The sequence below is a fragment of the Pteronotus mesoamericanus genome, unplaced genomic scaffold, assembly GCF_021234165.1.
Source record: "Pteronotus mesoamericanus isolate MK-2021 breed Mesoamerican mustached bat unplaced genomic scaffold, CSHL_Meso_final scaffold_99, whole genome shotgun sequence".
Lineage (NCBI taxonomy): Eukaryota > Metazoa > Chordata > Mammalia > Chiroptera > Mormoopidae > Pteronotus > Pteronotus mesoamericanus.
In genome coordinates, this window is record NW_026555330.1 from 9,425,786 (window position 1) to 9,449,290 (window position 23,505).

Consider the following 23,505-nt stretch of genomic DNA (forward strand, 5'->3'; position numbering starts at 1 on the left):
ATTTGTTAGAGAGCTCTCCTGCTTCTCTCATACCCACCTGGAAACAGAAACGCCCCCTGTTGTGAGTGAGGTGATTTCTCTAGAAGGGCAGCTCTTCTCAAGGACCAAGTTTGCAGCACATGGATAGCGGAAGGACACTTCCAAGGTCTCTACTTTAGACTTTGCCCAGAAAAATTATTTTCATACACTATTACCATTCTGTCGAGTACCTATTACTTTAAAAATGCTAGATTTGTATTTTCAAGTATAAATTAGTGCATTTATATTTATGAGAGTCCCTAGTGAGAGGATGTAGGACAAGCTGTCTATATTTTAAGGCAAACCCTTAGGCAGGCTGAGTCTATAAAAATTCTATCTCCTTTCAAAACAACTTTTTAAAGCAAAGCTAATGATCCCCACATTCCAAAAACACCTTAACTAACAATGGTCACTACGTTTTTTTTCTCGTGACAGTACAGTTACGATGATTTTAAGTCTTGGACTCTGAACTTCTGACCTCCTACGTTACGGCCCGCCAGTTGAACACACGGACTCCGTGACTGGGCTGCCAAGGTTTCGGCCGGCTCCACGGCTTTGGGCAATTACACTCCTTTTCTGCACCCACCGTCCTCATTAGGAAAATGGGACAATAAGAGGACCTGATGACTGGAGGAGATAACACCTGTTAAACTTCTTACCGTAGCGCCTGCCATGTACTATGTGCTCAACAGAGGTTAGCTATTTTCACAGGGTCTCCAGCGATGCTCTTGGCAGAGTGTGATCTTGGAAGTTAGGAATGAACCCCACGCCCGTCCTCCATGACTCTGTGACAACAGACAAAACTCTCTGATCTCTCTGCGTCTCAGTTCTCAAGGGTGGGAAACACGAACAAGGGCTCCTACCTCCTATTTGTTCGAGAATTAAATGAGCACCAAGCAAAATGCTAGCGGTGGAGTCACGTGGTTATCTAAGGAGCCTGTGATAGCCAAAGCCAATACGCAGCACACACAGGGTCCGGCAGGAGGCACGCCTGCCTGTTGTGACGGGAGGGGTAATAATACGGGTGGAATCATGTACAGTTTTAATTTGAACATTTCATCTAAAATGTCCTAGGATGCGCTTGAGTGCGATAGTGTTATGTTACAGAATTACTCATTTCTGATTTTGTAATGAAAGAGTTTGTAATAAAAAAAAAGGGGGGGGGAGGGCGTTATTTGCGCTGGAGCCTGTATAGTAGCTTGTCAAGTTGGAAAAGAAGGGAAACAAGGCTGAAGAGTAAATTAACACTTAGTTATAAAGAGTCCTGGATCTTTCACCTACCATCCGCGTCCCCCCACCCTCACCAAAAACAAACAAACAAACAAACAAGTCATCCAGGCTGTTGGTAAAAGTATGTCTAATGTCCCAATGTGAATGAGAGACCAGAAAGCCCGTGGAGACTATCCTCAGCCTTCGACAACCATACTGACGTGGACAAGCTTATGCACTGTCATTTCAGCGTCTGCGGAAGTATTCCGGGTCTTCGGTGGGTGGATGGGCGATTATGCGCACAAGGGCCGAGGAACGGGGTTTGGAGTGACAGATGTGGCAGGTGGGTAGTGACTGATGCTGAGGACGACAGCCACAGAGCCCCACAGGGGCTGGGCCCAGGACAGGCAGGACGCCCCTGAGCCTGGGGTTGGGACACCGAGGGCCTGACCCCTCCCTCAGCATGAGCTACTGAGACCAAAAAAGAGCCCAGTGTCTTTGAGGCAGGCAGAGACCTCGAGGGAAGAAGATCCTTAGTCCCAAGTCTTAGAGCCTTCTCAGCCTCTGCCAGAGCGGCTTCGAGATGAGGGGAAGAGACCAGAGAGACCAGGAAGGGGAGTGGGCGTGGGGACGGCTGTTTGCGGGGAGACGGGAGGACTCTAAGTCCCAAGCTCAGAGCTGGAGCAGACACGCAGAGAAAATTAGGAAGGGCTGTAGTTAAGCACATACACAATAAGAAAAATAAAAATAAAAAACTACTGAACATTTTTAAACATCAATAACTGAGCCATTAATAGTTTTAAATATTAAAAAGGGCACAGAGTACGGTATTGATTTGAAATACAGAAAATGTCATACCAAAAAAAAAATGTGCCTGGTTTTGAACTGACAAACTAAGACCTGTGTGTGATGAGGGTTCCATTATTAATCTCTTGCTCTTATTAAAGAATTCCAAAAATAGAAAAGGGAATTACAAGCCCAAATATCCTTTAATGTGAACAATGATTGCCTATACTTGATTTGGGGATCAGCAATGGTAACTTAATAAGTTATAATGTGTCTTCTAAACCTGACCTAAAGTAGCTGCTTTTAAAAACAAAACAGAAATGATACCAAATGCATACCCAATTAACTCATTTGCAACTAGTTTTGACTATCAGCATTGATAATTATGTTCAGTTTTCATCTGGCTCTTAACATTAATGATACTATGTCTGCCTTTTAAACAATTAACTTCTTTGCCAGTATCATCAGAAACAATAATTTTTGCTTGTAATCAGTTGACTTGCCATTCATTAACACTGCTAATTATAATTATCCTGTTAAATCATAAGCCACAAGCTGATCACACAGATAAACAAAATACTGCCTGAGTACCCAAACTCATCAACCACTTTAATTGTGAAGCATGACAAGGGCCCAAGGGGGAAAATCATGTTCCTTAGGCTCCAACGCACTTTGAATTTCATGTCCTTTGGGTCTTAAACTACATCTTTAGATAAGAACCCTAAAGAGCTCATCCATTTTGAAAATGGTTTTCTTAGAATTCCTAAAGAACAGACGCGATGGTCTTTCTGATGTATCCGCTCACTTGGCCACAGACAATAGCTTCTCAGTCTCTCATCTAGGTGTTGCTGTGTAGGGGATTTTACAGATGTGATTAAGGTCCATAATCAGTTAACTCCAAGTTAAAGAGAGATTCTCCTAGACAATCTGGGTGGGCCTGATTTGATCAGTTGAAAGGCCTTAAGAGCAGAGCCAAGGGTTCCCAGAAGAAGAAAAGCCGTCCGTGGACAACACCTTCAGATCGTGCTGGGAAGTCCAGGCCGCCCTTCTTGACAGTCAGCCTTCGACTTGCTGAGCCAGACTCCAGGATCGCAGAAGCCGGTTCCATGAAATAAACCTCTTAATCTTTATCTCCTGCCACTTCTGCGTTTCCCGTTGCACTGGAACACAGCAGGCGGGTTACGAGGTGGCTCGGATGTTGTATCAGAGAGAACAGAAAGTAGAAAGTACGCCTTTCCCCAGACGAGATAACTCATCATTTAAACTTTCATTATCAGATAGCCATTCAGCTCTTTATGAGATCCCATAAAGATGCAGATGATTCTGGAAGAGGTGACAGCGGTAGGCAATTCCTATTAGGCCTTCACACTTGGAGATCCCCAACTGCTGCCTCAGGCACTGAGGGGGGAAGCCAGGAAGGAGCGCTGCAAAGCCCAGGGAAGAGTAGGCAGCAAATGGAAGGGCTGTCCAGGAGAACCAGTACTGCTCCCCCCAAATCTCCTTAGATTCCTGCTCAGTTATGAGCCTGTCTTCTCCCTTGTGCGGTCCAGCCCTAGGATTTCATTAGCAAAAGAGCAGTTCCCACCAGATATCAGGAAGCTCTAAACTCCTTTTTCTTGCTGCTCTTTTAACAACATTTCTCACCACTCCTTATAAAATCTTCATACTCAAGAAAACAGAGTTTGAAGCATAGGCTGCAGAGTCAACTAATTCATGTGGAGAGTAACTGTTTGCAGAGGCTAGTTCTATTGTCACTATACCAATAAATGTGGGTTCAGTTTTGGCGGGAAAAGTTGGCTAGGTGGCCTTTGAGGACTTCTTAATGGTTCTGGGAAATTTCAGTCTGTCAAAAACATAGCCCACATTTGAAATGGGTCCGCTGGATCAATTTTTTTTAGAATGTCATGAGATCGCAAAAAAATATCCAGTAACCTCAAGATCCTGCTGTAGATGGTGGTGGTGGTGGTTTCTGTGAGTCAGGCCTCTTGGTCCAGGGGCTGACGGACCTGCCCTGAGATTGGAGAATTCAGCCGAATCGTGGAGAGAGCCACGGCACTGCTATAGTGTTTGTGTGTGTGGTCGTCCAGGATGCTAGTCAAAAGACAATTATTTAAAACAGACTTACTACTGAGTTTATTTTGTTCACCTTCACAAATGTTGCCCCAACGTCATTCTATTTCTCTTCTCCTCCAGGGAGCGGAGGTGCTCATGGACAAGCGAAAACAGGAAGAAGCACACTGTCAAGTTAAAGGCACCGCACATTTCTACTGAGACAGAGAAAAAAAATATCCAGAATATGAAAAAGAAACGTGATTTGCATATCAGAAAAATACCCTCCTGGACATGGTATCTTATTTCACAGATTAGTAATGACTTAATCCTAACATTCATTTATAGCTTCCAGAAATGACCTGTGTTATAACATAGGGCTGAGGTGCTTGAGATTATTCTAAAATGGACATGAGAACATCAGCGAGACTTCCTGTCATAGTTGTGGCCACAGTTTGAAGAAGAGAAGGAAAGGGAAGGCAGCGAAACACCCCTTGAGAACTGCCCCGCACGGTTCAGACCGCAGCGACGTGAATGATCTTCCCGTCTCACGGCGACGCTCCCATTTGTTACCCTCCACAATCGCAGCTCCTTTCCTCCAGAGATGACCAAGTTCTTTTCTGGTATCAATTTGTCAATAGCCCAATGCCTCTGGTCCTGCGGGGCCCCGAGGAATCTATTCCAGCATTAATTCTGCGGAAGCCTTTCATAAGCCTTGTGACAACTCAAGCTAAGGGGCGTCAATAATGACTACAATGTTCTTAACTAATAGAAGGCACATACATGACAAGAGAAAAGTAGAGCTTTGAGAAAAACTGGAAAATCCAGGGTGGTGTATTCACATTCTTCTTAGATCTACTCAAGCTTTCCTTCAAAGATTAAATGAATACATTTTATCCACCCAGTGCCTCTATATGCAATAAAAGTTCATTCTTATAAGCTGACAAATATGTGATAACCCAACATCTACCATTTATTAGTTATTGTGAATTAGAGCAAGTCATTTAACCTTTTCAATTCTCTGCTTCCTCATTTATAAAGTGGGGCTTTTGCACTTTTACAGTAGGCTTAACATGACTCAAGGTGCATGAAGCCATGTTTAAGTTATTTTTATCCAAACATAAATTATTAGTATAATAAATTTGGGACTTGAACTGTAGACACTTCAGGAATACTGATAGTAATGAATTATATATAGGCATGTATCCCAACTATTTAATGCACTGGGTAAAACATAACCCCAATGCTCTTCCATTCATGGATAGAGTCTTTTAGGATAAATTCTTCCCGGTGATGATGCATAAATTCATGCCAATCTAAGAATGGCTGCAGGCTCATGGGGTTATGAGGATTTGTTCTGGAACACTGCAGAGCAAATAAAATAAAAAGGCATTTAGGCAGTTCTGGAAATGTTTCTTGCTAGAAAACAATGGCAAAACCAATAGCCCAGCGTGCTAGTAAAAATGTCATGTAGTCCTGAATCAGTGTTCTGGGAGGAGAGGGGAAAACTGAGGTTTGGACTAGGGTTACGGAGGACCCTCTGACCATCAGAGCTTTCGGACATAGCGCAGGTCAAGTTGCTTGTGTTCCAATCCTCTGTTCCTTGAGATCTTTCTGACTGCTGCCACCTCTGAGCAGTAATGGCCGCCGCAGTGACTTCAATATTCACTCATCCCTCGTTGTGTATTGTTGTATACATCAATTATGTAATTCTCGCCTCTCTAGCAAAACTCTTGGTAGGCAAAAGGCCTGGGTCCAACCAAGGGCCTGGTACGCAGGAGCGACTTTTTCTTCTGTTGTACTTTATAGGGTTCAAAATGAATTATTTCAGCTAATTTTCACAAAAACCATGCAAAAATAACGGGGACACCGAAGGTTTGAAATAGGTAACTGGTCCAAAATAATCTGCTTGGGACTCAATGAATATGTATTGAATTGAATCTCTATGTCTTCTGTTAGGTACCTATGACCTGTGATCACTTAGCTTGCAAATAAATAGGCAGTAAGAATCACAGCACCTTCACAGAGCACTTCCCTCATTTATACAGAACCCGGCCTTGTAGTAAAGGACCTTCACCCACAGGATTATGTTTAATGATGGATGGGTGAGGGAGTCGAAGAGCACGCCTCGGATAAGAAATGATGTTAAGGGAGAACACAAGGACAGTGGCGCAGGATTCAGATCAATCCGTGGATGGCAGCATCCTCACACGTCACGCTGCTCGGCCAGACCCGCCAGAGGAGATCCCTTGAAAAGGGAAGCTCAAGACACAGCTCCGCTCGTTCCGGTGCCCTTGTCTGCATTCTGCCGTCTCAGAGCAGCTCGCTCCCCTCAACACTCGGCTCAAAGGGAAGCTGCCCTGATCCTCTGGGCTGGCCGCGCATCGCTTCCCTCTGGTTCCTCTCACGCTTCCTGTGGAGTGCCAGCATCGCATTTATTTTCTTCTTCTTTGAAAACAGTCCACTTTATAAAGCTTCTGGAAGGCAGAGGCTGGCCTGTCATCGTTACTTCCTGTCACGCCCCCGGCCCTGGGCTCCGCGGAGCCAGGAGTGAGAGCAACACTCGCAGAACTGAACTGACCGCAGGGACCACCACGAAGTTAGAGAACAAAATACTCCCATGAAGCATCCCCAAGGGTCTCCTGCCGCCAGCTGCTGCCGGAGGTTCCCCTGATACCACAAGTGATGGCAGAGACCACGCTAAGAAGGACTCAAGTGGCAGGAAAGATTAGTGAGGGACAATCATAAAAATAGAAGAGCCAAGTGTGGAGAGAGCAGAGATGTAGGAAAGCTGCCTGCTGGAAGGACCCTTCAGTCCACGGTCACCACGGAGGGCCCTAAAGTAACTGCTGCGGGTGTGACAGAGAACAAGGCCTGTCCCTGTGCCCCACGAGCTCCTCACCCAGCGGGGGAGGCAGACAAGTATCTGGTCATTACCCATGAAGTGCCAAGTATGTACACCCCCCACTACCACAGGGCAGCTGTCTGTCAAAGAAATCTTGCTTTTAAATGGCATTCAAAAAGCTGTGGGATATATACACACACAATGGAATATTCCTCAGCCATAAAAAAGGCAATGAAATCTCATCCTTTGCAACAGCATCGATGGACCTAGAGGGCACTACGCTAAGTGAAATAAATCAGAGAAAGGCAAGTACTGTGTGATCTTACTTATATGTGGAATCCAAAGACCAAAACAAAAGAACACACAAAACAGAAACAGACTCACAGATACAGAGAACAAATTGATGGCTTCCAAAGAGAAAGGGCTTGGGGGACTGGATGAAAAAGAGGAAGGGGTTGAGTAGTACAGATGGGCAATTACAAAGCAGTCCCAGGGAAGCAAGGCACAGCATAGGGAACAGAGTCAATAATATTTTAATAACTATGTACAGTGCCAGGTAGGTACTGGAAATATTGGGGGTAATTGCTGTGTAAAATATACGATTGTCTAGCCACTATGCTGTATGCTGTAAACAAATACAAAATTATAATAGAAAAATAAAATTGGGAAAAAAATCTTTTCAGTGAGGAAAAGGGGGTGGGACTAGATTTTTAATCTTGTGATAACAACGTGACTTTGCTGTGAGAGTTTCAATAGTAAGGTTGTATGCCTAACAGCTCTAAGAATATATAAACAAACCATATCACAGTTGAGCGCACCCAACATTTGACAGCACCCAGAGTTTCCTTAAGCAGAATGGTCCTCACTTTTGCCTCTCCACCAGCATCATGATTACATGTTCTCAAAGACACTTCGATTTCTTCCGTGAAGGGTTTACCTCAGTAGCAATTGCTTGTAGACTTGCTTAACATACTTCTCTCTGCTTGGAACGTAAACTCTGCCAGGTTCCAAAATGTCTGTTTTGCTCATCTTTACACCTCTAGCTCAGTCCGTTGCACATAGTAGGTGCTCAAGAAGCAGTCGCTAATTTAACTAGTGGACATCTGTGGGTTTTCTCATCCAACACCATGAAAATAGTTTCCGTATGGCCTGCAGCAGCGTCCGCGCGTGGCGCTTCTTCCAGAACACACTGTGAGTCCCGCACACGATGCGGCTCTAACAACGGCAGTCCACAAAAGGGGAGAACCAGCCAGCAGGGGAGGGCAGGCCTGCCCATCACGGAGGGGCCCGGCCAAGCGATGGGTGGGGGCTGGGCTCCAACATCAGAGCTTGGAGCTGTCTCCTCCCCAAGCTACAATGCAAGGCTACACTTCTTGGAAGGAAACAGAACCTCTTCTGAATTCTCACAGTCGCCTGGAGAATGGAACTCGGTCTCTGCTTTCATCGAGCACATGGCAACCAAACAGCACGTGAACTAAACAACGCAATGTGAGCAAGGAAGAACTGGGGATAAGAGGATTCTCCTGCAATGCCCTGGATGCTCTTGAGGAGGGGGTGATGTTGCAGCCAGAAAAAATTGATTTAGGACCTGGCATTTCCATCTCTAGTTAAATTTCTCTTTCACCTCTAAGCCTCCATAAGAGCCAATACATTAAGCCCACTACACTATTTTATTAATAAAATGAGCTTTTATTTATTTTCATGTAGTTATGTATTTGGTTAAGACATCTTTTGGAATCATGATGTTGTTGTCTAGTGCAGTTGTTAAAACAGTGACCCATTAACATCTTGGTGCTAATACCACCACATCCGTGAAGGATGATTTTACTGGTGTTATTTAGAATACACTTCATTTACTTTATCACCACAGTTGTGAAATTATCTTGATTTTTAAATACCTGGCTTGTAGCCAGAGCCTCATAGGCAGTTAGTTATCAGATGCTGTGAGTAACATCAGGGAGAGCCAGGCAGCCCACAGAAAGGGCAACAGAATGACTTCAACCTCTTAGCAACACAGGCGATGATCACAATGATAAAAGTGATTAAGATCTACTGAGCACGTCCCACGTGCCAGGCTTGGTGCTAAGTGTATGGTTACCTTACTATGACTGGGAGCAAAGAAATGAAATACCTTGAGTCGGAACTTGAACCTTCCACTTTGGTGGAATCCAAACAAAATATCCTCAAAGGCATGTGCTTTTCCAAGTTAGACAAATCCACTTCTGCATGTCCAAGACCCAGTGATCCTGGAAACTCTCTTTCTAGAAGGGGCTACTAACTGGCCCTGTCTTAGGGGGGTATAAACAGGTGCACACCTTATTGTTTCTACTCCTAAAACAGCCCCAGTTTGCCCCAAACAAACAAGCAAATGTACAAAATAGGTACTGACCTACCTGTATTGTCAGTCTAAATGGATACTTTCTGGCTGTGGTTTTCATCGGAAATGGGACTGTCCCCTCGCTGTCCAAATTTATTCCTGTTACATATCACCCTCAGGTCCCCGTCGAGGAGACAGGTCATTCGGGTGATGGATGAGCCAATATTCCTCTATCATCTTGCAAAGTAAGCAAGGAGACTTCCAGTTTATAAGCACTATCAGGCTATTGTTAGAGTCCAGTAATGAAGACAGTGATTTGGGGGGAAAAATAATACACGACCAAATACCAGAAATAGTTTTTAAAGCTGTGAATTTTGTGTATGTTGTACAGGTCAGAGCATACCTTTCAATTCACGGGGCCAGAGGCAAGATGCCACTCTTAAAATCCGTTGCCCTCCAAACAAAGATCAAGTCAGAGGAGTCTGCTTATGTTTTAGCAGGACATTTATTTCTCCAAATTTCATGTTTCTTCCTGTTGATTCATCATTACGAATTTTTATTAGTGATGCTCATGCGACTTCCAAGTGATTTACTATTAAATAATTAAAACAAAGCTGAGTGATTAAAAGTCATGGCACACATAGTTTCACCAAAAATCCTGAGTTACATACATCTGCTATGACAGAGTACAGTGTCACACTATGAGCGTGTCCTGATAGCTAAGACAGTGAGAGAGACACAATTTCTTAAATATTCTCATCACTTTCAGGAGGAAGCACATCAGTAAATCAGACAAAACAAAACAGAGAAAGGAGAGAGTCCTTATAACCTGTTGGTAGGAATGTAAAATGGTACAACTACACTTGTATTCACTCTACAGCCTAACAGGTTGGCTTCTGGGTGCAAACAGAACAAAGGAAACTCTCGCTCATATGCTCCCAGATACAGGATGTTTGCCTGTAGAGTGGCTGGTAAAGGCAAAAAAAAAAAAACCCCAAAATTAACTTTCTAAATTCTCACTAATAATGAATGGACTTATACAATGAAATATATATGTAATTTAATAGGAATAAACTAGATCATACACATCAAAGCAAAAATAGCATTAAGTGAAAAGCAAATTACAGAATAATTTTTCAAGATGATCATTAAACAAAAAAAAGACAAGCCCTGACTGGTGTGGCCCAGTGGGCTGGGTGTCGTCCTGCAGACCAAGAAGTTGCCAGTTCAATCCCTGGTCAGAGCACATGCCTGGGTTGTGGGCCAGGTCCCCAGTTGGGAGCCTGCAAGAGGCAACCTATCAATGTTTCTTTCACACATTGGTGTTTATTCCCCACTCCTTCTCCCTCCCTTCCCCTCTTTCTAAAAATAAATAAAAGAAAATCTTTAAAAAAACAAGTCAAAACTACATGAGTATGTTATTTATGAACCTATAAGCTTCGTATAAAATATACACACAGGGACTAGAAGGAAATACACCAAACTTATAAGACTTATTCCTTCTGAGAGACGGAGGCAAGGAATGGACTGGGGGGTGGAGACAGAGGTGATTTCAATCCTAACAGAAACAATATATAACATTAGCATTGTTAATTCTAAGTGGTGCTTGTACATGTGTTTTTTATATGGTTAGTGTACATTCTGCTTTTTTAATTGAAAAACTTAAATTTTTATGACTTGTGCAAGGTTAAGGACCTCCAGTACAGCCTATATATCCCAAAGACCCTGCATGTATCAGAGTGATCATCTCTGATATGACCATTGTGATTAAATTAACATATCTTTATTTTAATAGTTTATTCATCATTCAACAAATATTTATTGAGCCCTACTATGAACAGACACAGGACAAAATTCCTTCCTTTTGGAGTTTGTATTATGGAGGGGGAAAGAGATATAAAGAAATGAGCCATGTATACTATAATAAATATCAGGCAGTTGTAACTGCTATTCAGTCAGAAGGTTCCAGTAAGGCGTAATCATTGCTGCGTTTCTGATTGGGTGGTGTGTGTGCCATTTCACTTGTTAAATAATTTAAACATCATCCTTATAATACATTCAATGAAGGATGATTAAGCGGGTTCAGGGGTGGATAAAGGGCAGGAGGAGATGTTCTTTTACATAGTGCCCTTTGGGAAGATGGGCTCCATGGAGGTGAGTTTGAAGCAGAGACCTAAATAAAAGGTAGAAACAAGCTATGAGAAGACATTGAGAATGTGGGTCCAAACAACAAGTCAAGGATCAACTTCGTTTGATGAAGAACGGCAAGAAGTTGCAGCAACAGGGAAGTGGACAAGGAGAGAGAAGTCAGCGCGGAAGGCAGAGAAGTGCGCAGGGACCCGATGGCATGGGGCCATTCAGGCCGTAGTACGGTTTTGACTTCACTCTCAATGGGACACAAAGTTATGGGAGGAAACTGAATAAAGAAAGGGCCTGGTTCCCTCAGATTCTTTAAACTGTACATGTATATGTACAGCTTATAATTATATGATGAAACTATATAATATTTATATGATACAGCATTATACAATATTATAAAATGTATACGAATTGGGTTATAGAGCAAGACCCAGGAAGCAGGGAAGACGGGGCATTACAGAAGTGTAGCCTAGGGACAGAGCTGGCTGGGAACTGGCCGTTAGCAGCGAGGTCAATGAAAAGTGGTCTCATTCGGAATATATTTGGTAAGTCCAGCCAATAGGACTAGTTGATATGTGTTGTGAAGGATGTAAAGAATTAGGGAGAATTCCTAGATTTTTCATCTTGAGCAACTAGGAAAATATAAGCTAATGTTTATAGAAATGGGAAAGACTAAAGACAGATTTGGGACAAAGAAATTAAGTTTTATAATTAACAAGTTAACTTGACAATGTCCACTAAACGTCCAAGGGGAGAGAGCAGGGTGGCGGCTGGCCATGAGGGGCAGTTGTTATCGAAACGGTAAAAACAAAAAAATCAAAAGTATCCTGCTCATTACTTTTTTCAACACTTCATCCGCAGGAACATGATTTTTTTTTTTTTTTCCAACTAACCAACAGTTGCTGAGTTATTCTTCTGGCTTGCGATGGCGAATACAACATGTATTCTGGTCTCAGTGATTTCTAACAGCTTATTTCCATTTATATGAACACGTTAACGGAAAAGAAAGCAGGAGTGAAAACAAGCACTGTTGATTGGTTCGCTTTTCCCTGAATGAAGACACTCATCACATAATGTGTATTTCCAATGTTGCCTGCACTCTGTTTACAGAATCCAATTTTCCGAAGTTATTTCAGATAAAAGTCTTTTTAAATAACAAAATCACAGTATTGTAGCTCACAGTCCAAACTATAAATGTGATTTTTAAGAAGGTCCCTGCGGTGGCTTTATCCCATATATGACAAATCAAATTAGGGGAGAGTTGACCACACAGTTTAAGAGCAGGAAACACACGTCAGATAGGTTTATATCCTGTTCCCCTGGTTAGTTGGAAAAGTTACTTAATCTCATGCCTCAGTGAATGATTTCACCCATTCATTAAATAAGGATAATAATGATAAGACTCTGGATTAGGTCAACTAACAAAGGCCAAGCATTTGGTACAGCGTGGGGCACCATGTAAACGCTTGTTAAATATCAACTACAGATATTCTTTGTAAAAATACAGTCCACATCCAATTCAACAAGCGGGCAGTGAGGCCCACGCTATGCTCCCCGCTGTGCTAGGCGCTGGTAAGACCGCAACCCCCGTGAGCGGGGCACAGGGCACTGTTCTGAGGCCCGGCCGAGAGGCACTGACGAGCAGGCTCCCCGACGCCGTAGAGAAGCTCCGTCTTTCTACACTTTGGGAACCCACATGAGTGCTCCGGGCACCACAACCAGCTCACGTGGGCACATGGCCACCAGCCCAGTCTCCACGTCATGCGCAACCCTCTTCTGCCACTTGTGCTGACCACGCACACTGGGGTCCCCTGTCCCCTGCACAGAGTTGCTTGGAAGTGTGCTTGACTTCCTCTGTTATCACGTCCAAGAAGGAAAGGAAGCAACAGAAAGACACAGAGAGTTACAGGTGCGGGTGAAAAATCACCGCTGGGACATGACAGATGACAATAAAAGCTGCTGGGCCTGTGGACGGACGTCTACGCCCTGGAACGGAAGGGCTATTTCTTTGTACTGCAGCTACATCCAACTGAATTCTCCATTCCATAGTTTAGAAATCAGTTTCAAAGTAGGTCAAAGGGTGAAAGCCTATTCTGGTGTCTTCCTCGACTCAGATCTTTAATTTCCATGGAACCGACAGTGTGAATCTCTGTTCCCACAAAGAAGAGAAGACGCAACCTGCCAAGCTCGGTAAGTTCTGTTCTGATAGTGTGCACGTGAAACAACTTTCACCATTACCCTTGTTGTAAGGAGAGGGGTTCTGAAATCTAAAAAAGGCACACGAAGACTAGTCTGCCCCCTGGTCTGGTGCGAGAAAATCCATGCAGGCAGATTTCACAGCAGCCGCTTTAGACAAAGAAGACGGGACTAAGGGAGAAGGGACACTGTGTTTAGGGCAAATGACAGCTTCTCAGAGTTCATCTATTCGGTTCGAAAGACGTGAGCAGCACTCAAATGACCCTCTCCTAGCATTGAGATCGGGGCTCCCTACCAGCAAAATCCAGGGCAAGAGTACGGAAAATGTCCATAAAATAAAGGGCGTGGAAGAGTCTCTGAAACAAGACCTATTCTTCTGAAAGGAAGGACATTCATATTTTTGAACTAGATCAACTGACAAAATAAACGGTGCCTGTGTAAAAGGGTCAAATATTAAATTAAAAATATGGCTGCATATTTACATAATGGAAATTTCTCCAATTAGGGAAAAGGAAATTTAAATAGCCAAGAAACTTTAAAAATATACATTTTCATAAGCAAATAAACACACCTTAAGAATAAAATGTCATTTTCACCTTCTGGTATGGCCCTACATCCATGCCAAATTTTAAAAATGACTGCCTTAGCAGAAAAGGTGGTGGGAATAAGGATAATTTTATTATCTTTTTGGTAAACTACTTATTTTAATTTACTGGCTATGGCCCTATATTAGGGGAAAATCCAAGAATATAATGCCTACTATCGAAGAGGATCTAGTGACTAGAACATTTTTATGAAACATGGGTGGGAATATGAATTGATAACTATGTTTCTGGAGGACAATTTGACACTGGTCAAGAGCCATAAACAACCTAAATATCTATAAATAAAAGACCGAGTAAAGAACTCTCCATAGAGCAGAATACTACATAACACTGTATCTCAAAAACATAATGTTGAATCAAAAAAAGAAAGTTACACAATGAATACAGTATTTTCTCCTTTATGCAAGTTTCAAAAACCATGCTGCATCATACCATTTGTGGATAGCAATCAATATATTATTTTCAATTATTTGCTAAAGAAGAGGAAAAGATACCAGAGGGCAATGCCCACAGAAAGTGTAAGTACTGTTTTGTGAAGCTCCTGTTTCACTTGAGTGTGTGGATACATGCGTGTTTCCTGGGTTTGAATATAAAATGTATTTCTCACTGTGGATCAATTTAAAGCAAGTTTTTAAAGTTACAGGTAGAGTTGACTCGGTGTAATTTGCTTGTCTTCAGCTTGCTGCTCCCAAAGAGCTCTCCTGCCTCTGCTCGCTACCGTGCGGCAGACGCTGCCTTCCTTCTACCCCCAGAAGCTCCCTCACGTCCAGGCAGCAGACGGCACGGCCCAGACAGAGGGGCCGAAGCCGCACACGCTGACTTCAGACCAGCGTCTCCTTCCCCACGTCGATCCCGTTCAGTGCTGACTCCATCCTCGAGCTACAGGAATACGGGCCCACCCGTTAGCCTCAGCTAAATATCTGCAGTGTATAAGGAGCTCAGCATCCCCCTAATATTTAATAGGGGAGGTTAAAGGCACCTAATGGAAGAAGGGTATGTTTCATACAGAAGACTATAAAAGATAGGAAAAAATAGAAATAACATCAAGTCATCGAAGTGAAACAATAATATAATAAAATGCTGTTTATCCACATAAGACACTGATAGCTTTCAAAATCATATTTTCTAATATATAACGATATAAGTAAATGTTAAAAAGAATGCTAAATTAAGAAGATGAAAAACTCTAATATGATTCCAGTTCTATAAAACAAAATATATGTTATTGTCAGGGAGAGAAGTTTGTAAGAAATAGGGCAAAATGATTTTGGTATTGCATGTGAAGCTTTTCTATCTTTTCCAAATTTTATTTGGATAAATATTTTTTAAATGAAGTTTATTGGGTAGATATTGGTTAATGAGATTGTATAGATTTCAAGTATACAATTCTGTGTCACATCAGTTGTATCAAATCTTCTGTCACCATATATTTGACCCCCTTTACCCCTTACTACCCCCACCCCCTCCCTCTGTTAACCACCATATTGTTTTCTGTGTTTATGTGTTTTTGTTTGTCTTGTTTGTTTGTTTGTTGCTTTCAGTTTTATATACAAAATGTAAATGAAATCATACGGTTCTTGACTTTTTCTATTTTGCTTAGCATGGTATTCTCAAGTATCCATCCATAGTATTGCAAATGGATAAATATTTTTAAACGATTCAATTAGAAATGGGAAAAAAATCCCTCACATACACATCCAGCATCAGAGCTCAGAGTACTTGCCTTTCCCATCTATCTTTTGCAAACATCGTCACAAACTGCCCCAGTGCAATAGCTAAATTTTTCTAGCTGTCTCTAACTCACAGAGGTAAAAACAAACCTTAGATTCCCAATCAAAGTTCTCAAGGAGGGAAAAAACGTGCTGTAAAACCAATACTTTTACCTCTCAATCAGTTGATCAATTAAAAACATGTTATTATTTATTTGTTGCATGGAAGTATGGTAAATGCTCTGAAGTAGAAAAGCAATAAAAGGTTTAGTCTCTGTTGAGTTCTCTGCATCAGAGGTCAGAGAACTACATAACAATAGATCTCAAAAATATAATGTTGAAATAAAAACAGGATATTACACAATAATGTATACAGTAGGCTTTTGTCACATATTATCTCAAAGAGTAGTCATCTTGTTAAAGAGTCAGGGCATAGTAAATATATGAAGCAATGTTAAGTGCTAAATAAAATGTGCTGAAGAGCTCACTGGTGGGATGTAGTAGAGCACAGAGACAGAGAACATGCGTGCTGTTTTATGTATATATATGTATTATAATATTACATATTTATATGTGCATAGAGAGAGGAGTTAAAAGGTCAGAAGAATTATGAGCTGAAATTAGCAGGAAGTGTAGCGAGAAATCAGCCCGAGGCAGACCACGAAGGCTGGGTAGGATGGGGATGGTGGAGAACAGCCGAGTATTCTGAGCAAGAGGGGTGAATGTCCTGTGCTTGTCCAGGTAGAGGAAACACGAGGTGAGGGGGTGGCATGTCCTCACTGTCGGTCTAAGACCCTTGTAGAGTTCCAAAGCAAAGCAGAGCAAGCCCCCAGCTCCCGCAAAAGAGAATATGCCTGAGGGACCCCAAAAGCGTCCAGACATACTATGGTGTTTTTAGGACACGTCTTCTCACACTTCTCAAGTGATATTCCTCTAGGCTGAGAGAGGGCAAGACTACCAGTGGGGGACTGAAGGAAGTAAGTCAGGTTGCCTACTGCAGGCGGTTTTGATTCTGAAGTCTCTCGTTTCACTTTGAAGCATCTTGCATCTGCGCGTTCGGTTAAATGCTTCCCTGATCCTGGTGTGAAATCGGAGCTCCAAGTAGGTGAGCCATGGCTCACCTACTTGGCAAACCCTAGCATCTCCTAAGTTAAGAAAGACACACACACACACACACACACACACACACACACACACAGAGCAGTCTAACTCATCAGGATGTACCATCTTTTGCTCCTCTCCATTCTGCCAGATATAAGAAGTCATTCTAGCATTAAACAGGCCACTGAGCTGTCATTTAAATGCTGTGCCCCACCCACCCTGTTTTCTCATCTGACATGGTTTAACATTAGGCACGTGGTTACCAGACAGGGTTTTCCAAGTGGCCCTTGGACATGCAGCAAAATAATGTTGTGTCTTTAAAGTTGGAGTGCTGGCCTTACTTCCCCTCCATTCTCCAGGGACACGCTGTTTTGTATTCATTTTGCTTAAGACCCTCCTAGACTCCTTTGGGGGTGGGGCCACATGGTGCCTGACCCCGATTCTCACCATGCCACCAGGTGCTGCCCGAGCTCTCTGCTCTGTTGGCTTCACTCTGCTCGCAGTCGTCTAGAAAAACATCCGTGAAGCATGAGCCCAAGAGAGAGAGATGAGGGTGCTGGTGCACGTGGAGCGCCCGGTCTGGGAGCAGGGTGTGGCAGGGGATGGTTTTAGGTTTTGTTAGTACAGCCATATAATCTTTATCAGCTCCCCTCGAAGGCCTTCCGCAGAAACCATGCACTGCACTGCCAACCCAGCTTCAAGCCAAATCCAGGGGTTCCCTTCCCGCCAGGTCGCTAGCCTTGAGTCCCCTGGACATGTCACGGGGCCCGCTGGGCAGTAATGGGAAGGAAGGCTGTACACACCGGATCTAGAGACCAGGTGGCGAGCGTCAGGCTGGACACAACAGATAATACAGAGCTACTGCGGGCTCCTCAACAGGGACATACTCAATATAGTGAGAGACCAGAAAGATTGATCTCCATGGAACTTAATTCACTGCAAACATGAATTAAACTTTTCTAAGAAATAAGTCTAAATAATGAACTAATAACAATGAAGTGTTAATAATGAAGGAAGGGAAGGTTTTTAAAAATTCCATTCTGGCATAATTAAGGGATAAATCAGTTCAAATGAAATATGTCACTGTTATTAAAACTTCATTTATTGAATTATGTTTTATGCGAACAGAGTGTATTTTTTAAGATTATTCGATTATTATATAAGTCAATGTCATTTCCCGTTTTGGGAAAATTGATATTAATGCCTTGTCGTTGAAAGTGCAACTGAGTTTATCAAATTAACTTCTCAAAGGCCACCTGATAGCCACCAGATGGCTTTCCGGCGCCGAGGTCAAATCAGAAATGTAAGTTACGACGGCCCGGAGACTCTGCATTTGCACTCACTCAGCCCACTGGGTCCCGTTTCAATCATAAAGTGCGAAGGCTTTCCGCTACCTTCATAAATTCCACGGGAACATAATGAAATATGCCCTATCCACAATGCTTACAATAATTAAAGTTTTTTTTTTTTCCTTCTTAATAGGAGTCTATCTGAAAATAGCACAATGCAAAATGATCGTTAATAGACCTGCTATGGCGCTTGAATAAACGCCCATAGAGAGCACGGGCGCCCATTAGTAACTTTCCTCAAGAAAATCCATTTCCATTTCAAATTCTGACATTTTATTTAGAAAAATTACACCCCTTCTTTTCATTATTTCAGTAAACATAATGAGGGTATTGCTAACTACCCCTCAGAGTACTTTATTTTCTCCATGTTTTTAGTAATATGAGCCTACTTGTAATTAAAGGCATGCTACATTAATGATGCTTACAGTCTCCAAGGGGAACAGTTAATGTCCACCTCATAATATTATGCCAAAATTACATGCACAGAAGACTTTTTAATAACCTTTGTTTCCTAATTTAGTTTTGATTGGCTCTGAAACCCACAGCCGCACTCAAGGGCTCCCGTTTCTGCCACCATCAGCACTTCTGGGCCATAAATTGTACAGACGCACAGAACTCCTTCCGTCTGGAGGCTTCTCTTCAAGGCTTCTGTTTAACTTATCCAGAAAATCAGCTACAGGCTGGAGATGATGGCGGATAATTTGGCCATTTTTAAGCCACTGGGGCGTGGCATGGCAATATGACAGTTATGTTGGTCCAAACGCAACGAACAAGGCCCAGTGCCATCACTCAGCTGGACACACAGGTTCACGTCATCCCGTTTGCTCTTTATCTGAATAGAACAAATTGTAGTTGCCAGGAGATCTGTGTTCTCTGACCAGGCAGAGCTACACCTGAAGCCCTCACGTGGCCCAAGGAAGGAGAGGACCCACCCTAACATGGAAATGCAGCCCGAGGCACAGGGCTCGGCCCCTTCTACCCTTCGGATCCTTCCCCCTGAACAAAAACAGCTATTTTTTTTTTTTTTAGCCACCAACAACTTCAAAGAAATATATTATATTAAATTAAAAAGAAAATGGATGATCTCAACATACCCAATTCATACACAGAGACTCTATATCTATATCTCGCTTTACATTTCCCTACTCCACCATCCCGAGTAGAAACGGCAGGATTCTCCTATGAAACTCATGTTTAAAATGCCGGCCTTCTAAATATACAACAATTTAAAATCGCCAGGCACGGGAGAGTTATAAAGTAGGTCCTTCAGGTTAATAAGCAGAGATCTATTGTTAAATGGAAGCACGTGGTCCTTTTCTGTTAAGCGTTCACTCTGAAGTAAATGCAGCATTCAGAGATGGCACAGAACGATGAAGCCAAGGCAAAAAGCAGCAATACAGACTCGTAACGCATTGCCAATGAACTTCAACTTTACACACACTGAATGGGCTGTGGGAATCATAGGGTCCTCTCTAACCAAACGTCCCGTGGTGCTCAGAACTGCTCGCGTCACAGCTAATAAGGGTGTCGCTAGCTGAGCAGGGGATGACTGAGACTATTTTGCAGCAGACATTCACACACAAGGGCTAAGCGGCGATGGGGCGCGTGTGGCGGTCACCCCGCTGTAAGAGGCCACAGCGACTCTGAGCGGGCAGGGAAGAGAGCGTGAAAGTCCTATGACACACATGACTTTACGGATTCCCGCCAGGCCTGGATCCAGGGAGCCCCTCCACGCGCCCGGCGTGACAGCATCCCCTGCCCCAAGGCAGCCTCACCGCGTCGGGTCAGGGACGCGCTCTAAGGGGAGCCCAGAGAACGTGCTTCTAGACTGGGCCGTTATCAGTGACTTGGCATATAATACACACACAGACAGTCCCCACGTCTGCACTTACGGGACAGAGTGTTCAATCAGCTACACCTGTCATCTGCCCATTAAGCGCTGAGGGCTAACATCTCACCAGCCTTGCCTTCTCCCTTGGAAAATGGGTCAGCTCAATGACAGTCTTAAATCCAGCACAGCGTCCATACACTCACATCCCAGTGAAATGCAGCCTTTCAAAGAGACTGTCTTGTGGAGTTTCGCATGAACTTGAGAAGTAAACAGGTGACTACAGGGGATGAAGCTGAGAGGTGTCATTGAATTCTTTTTTCCCTTCTGATCTCTAACATCCTCTAGCCAGTGGGCTGGTAGGAAACAGCTTGTGTAAGGCCTTCAGACCATGGGTCCGTGAAGGGCAGGCCGGAGAAGTCCTATCACATCCCCTTTTCCCACTCATGATGGGAGGGAGGGCGGGCCGTGCGGAAGACGCCAAGTACACGCTTGAGCAAGACAGGCCGGCTCGGTGTTGAGCAGGCGTCCTCTCGCCAGAGGCTGAGGCCGGGATGGGAGAATGGGGGGGCGCCGCATACTGAAATCTCCCCTGGAGCACACCACGCAGGTGGGTCTTCTGAACAAGGAGGTTTGCTATTGTCCTGAGACATGTAAATCATTAAACAAGCCCCGAAGTGGCGTCTGGTTACAGGTACGTGAGAACCAATGCCCAGAGCTCTGGCTTCCTTAACCACCGGAACAGCTGGCCCTGGACCCGTCCCCCACTGTGGGGAGCGGAAGACCCCACTTCCGCTCACCTGCACAGCCATCCCCCCAGATTAGCAATGAGATCTTAAACTTGACCTTTGATGAGAGATGATTAAAGGTCTACACAAAGCCAACAAAAGCCCCTGCTCTTTTTACAGACTTCTTATAGTTTTGCTAATGTGCCTGAATAAACTCCTCCACTGGAATTCTCTAGTTTCGAAAGTGCGACTTCTTTATGAAGCGCAGGCCTGCCTGCCTCCCAGAAAGACGGGCCCCCTCTTTGAAATATTTAGTCTTTCAGGCCCTTTAGTCACAGTGACACCTAATTGCCCCGCTGCCTCTCCACAAAATCGGGTGTAGACTATAATTCAAACCAGTCCCCAAAGGCGCTTCTGAAAAATGGCAAGCCCTTCGCTTTTAGGTGCAAACACTCTATTGCTGAAAATTGTTTCCTGTTACAAAACCTTTTCTCCAGTGCTGGGTCTAGGATGATCTTATGCTAATTTAACTCACTGGGGACCGAGAACAGATGCTGCTTTGATTAATAGTTTCACTATCCTGAAAAGGCCTGGGCCAGGTTCAAGATAATAAAAGTCAGGTAAGAATACTATTAAAATCTGCCACACGATTTTATCTGTTATGGGAAAAATGGAATCACACTGCCTATATCGAATGAAGACCACCTCTAACAAAAAGACCAGTGACATACACCCAATGAACATGCTATCTGAATCGCTCAGCTCATTGGGCTACATTTTAATCACCAAACTCTTACTCTAATACTTCATAGGCATATTTTCAGCAATGCCCCTAGTGAAAATTCAACGCGTCACTCCAATGGGACCTTTTCACACAGCATTTACCTTTCCACCCCGAAACAGACTTGCGTGTACCGCGAAAACAACGAATTCTGTAACTTTTTTATCCAAAAAACAGTATAGCAGGGCCTCGTTCTGTTCCACGGTGTCTAGTTCTAATGTGGACCAGATGCCAGAGGAAGGAGCTTAACCCTTGTTTATGTCAGTTAACCTCTGGTACAACTGGTTTTGTTACTCGGTGTTTCGCTTAAAGTCGCAGAACCCAGAGCCTACATCGCGCTGGGACCAGTAACTCCCAACAGTACCAGCCACCACTGCGCACGCAGCCGGCCGCTGGCCACCGGCCCTCCTCCCCCGCCTCCCCCGCAGCCGATGCCTGGGCTGAGCCTTGACCTCGTTTGCATTCTCAGACCACAGGCCCCACTCACTATGAAACATTCTACTTGAACGGGTTGCCTCACCATCGCACAGAACGTCTCGGGAGGGTCTCCGCAGGTGATGTCCGGGGGGTCCAGCTTCACTTTCAGGTACTTGGTCATGTCTGTGGATTCCGGCTGACAGGCCATGTAATCCCAAACCTTGCCTTCTTCCGTGTAAATCTGAGTCTTACACACATCGTAATGTCCCCACACCAGCGGGTAGGGCTGCATCACCGAAGACACCGTCACCCAGAGGGCGTGAATCGACAGGAATCTTGACAAATACATCTCTAAGTTCTTGGCAATCCGTGCGGGAACTAACGCAGGGTTTGCGGCTCTGTGGGCTATGTCTGTTTTACACACACATGTATGTCTAGACGTAGGTAGCGTTGTATATTTAAAGAAAAAAATTAAGAGGGTGAGACCTCACAGTCGTTTCCCAAGCTGAACATGAAGGGCTGAGAGGGTGTGTGCACTTGGGGACATCAAGGACTTTGGTGAAACGCTAACATACTTGGGCGTCTGGTGTTAACAGCCGCTTGCCGGTTTTTCGATGTCCACTAGACTGGGGTCTAGTTTGGTGTTTGTGAAAGACGTCCAGTCGCAGGCCACGATGCGGCGCAGGGCTGGCTCCCTGGCTGTACATCCGACCACCCTGGCAGGCAGGTCCCGGACGGGCGCCGCTCGCGAGGACCGCTCACACGCACTCAGGTGTCAGCACGAGGGTGCTGGGAGCACGAGGGTGCGGGTCTCTAGCCTGGTGTCTGTTTCCCATCAATCATCCTCTTTCCTTCTGGCACCAACACCCTTTTAGAAACAAGAAGAGTAAGAGTTACTGTCCCAGAATCGATACATGACCAAGTGGATGACAGACTGACAAGGGGGAGGCTGGATGCGAGACAAAGCAAGTTGGTAACCTGTCCTCGCGGCTCTGCTAGAAGGAGCAGCCCACAGAGGCCATTCCCATGGGGCAGTGGGGGGTTTTCCCTGGGGGAACTGAACTTCTGCATAAAACCAAGACACCTGCGTGCACGCGTGTGCGTGTTCGTTCCAGAGGAGTCACAGGTTTTCGCTTTGAAAATTCCATTTCCATCTTGACCACACCAAGAGCAAGCGGCTGGACTTACACAAGGCTCCTAGCTGGGAGCGCTAGAAAATCTTCCAGAACAACGGAGGAAATGAGCGTTTTCATAACAATGACAAAGAAGTGACAGGCACTTGTACGCCTTTTGTCTCATGGCACATAGAGACCTTAAAAATCTCCAAATTCCTTGTATATTTCTTAGCTTTTGTTAGCTGCAGTGAAAACTGGCATTGTTAGTCTGTCCCTTTGAGGGGGCCCATTGTATATTGGAAGGATTTAGCAT

The 23,505-nt window shown here is 44.1% G+C and overlaps 1 protein-coding gene across 2 annotated transcripts in view; it reads right to left on the bottom strand.

Moving 5' to 3' along the window:
- Positions 1 to 22,426, bottom strand: part of NTNG1 (netrin G1) — a 247,003-nt gene extending 224,577 nt beyond the window's left edge. For both annotated transcript variants that reach the window (XM_054564706.1, XM_054564705.1), the window contains exon 1: positions 22,181 to 22,426. In XM_054564706.1, coding sequence (XP_054420681.1) covers positions 22,181 to 22,426 — 246 coding nt within the window. The remainder of the gene's footprint in view (positions 1 to 22,180) is intronic.
- Between the last annotated feature and the right edge of the window lie 1,079 nt (positions 22,427 to 23,505).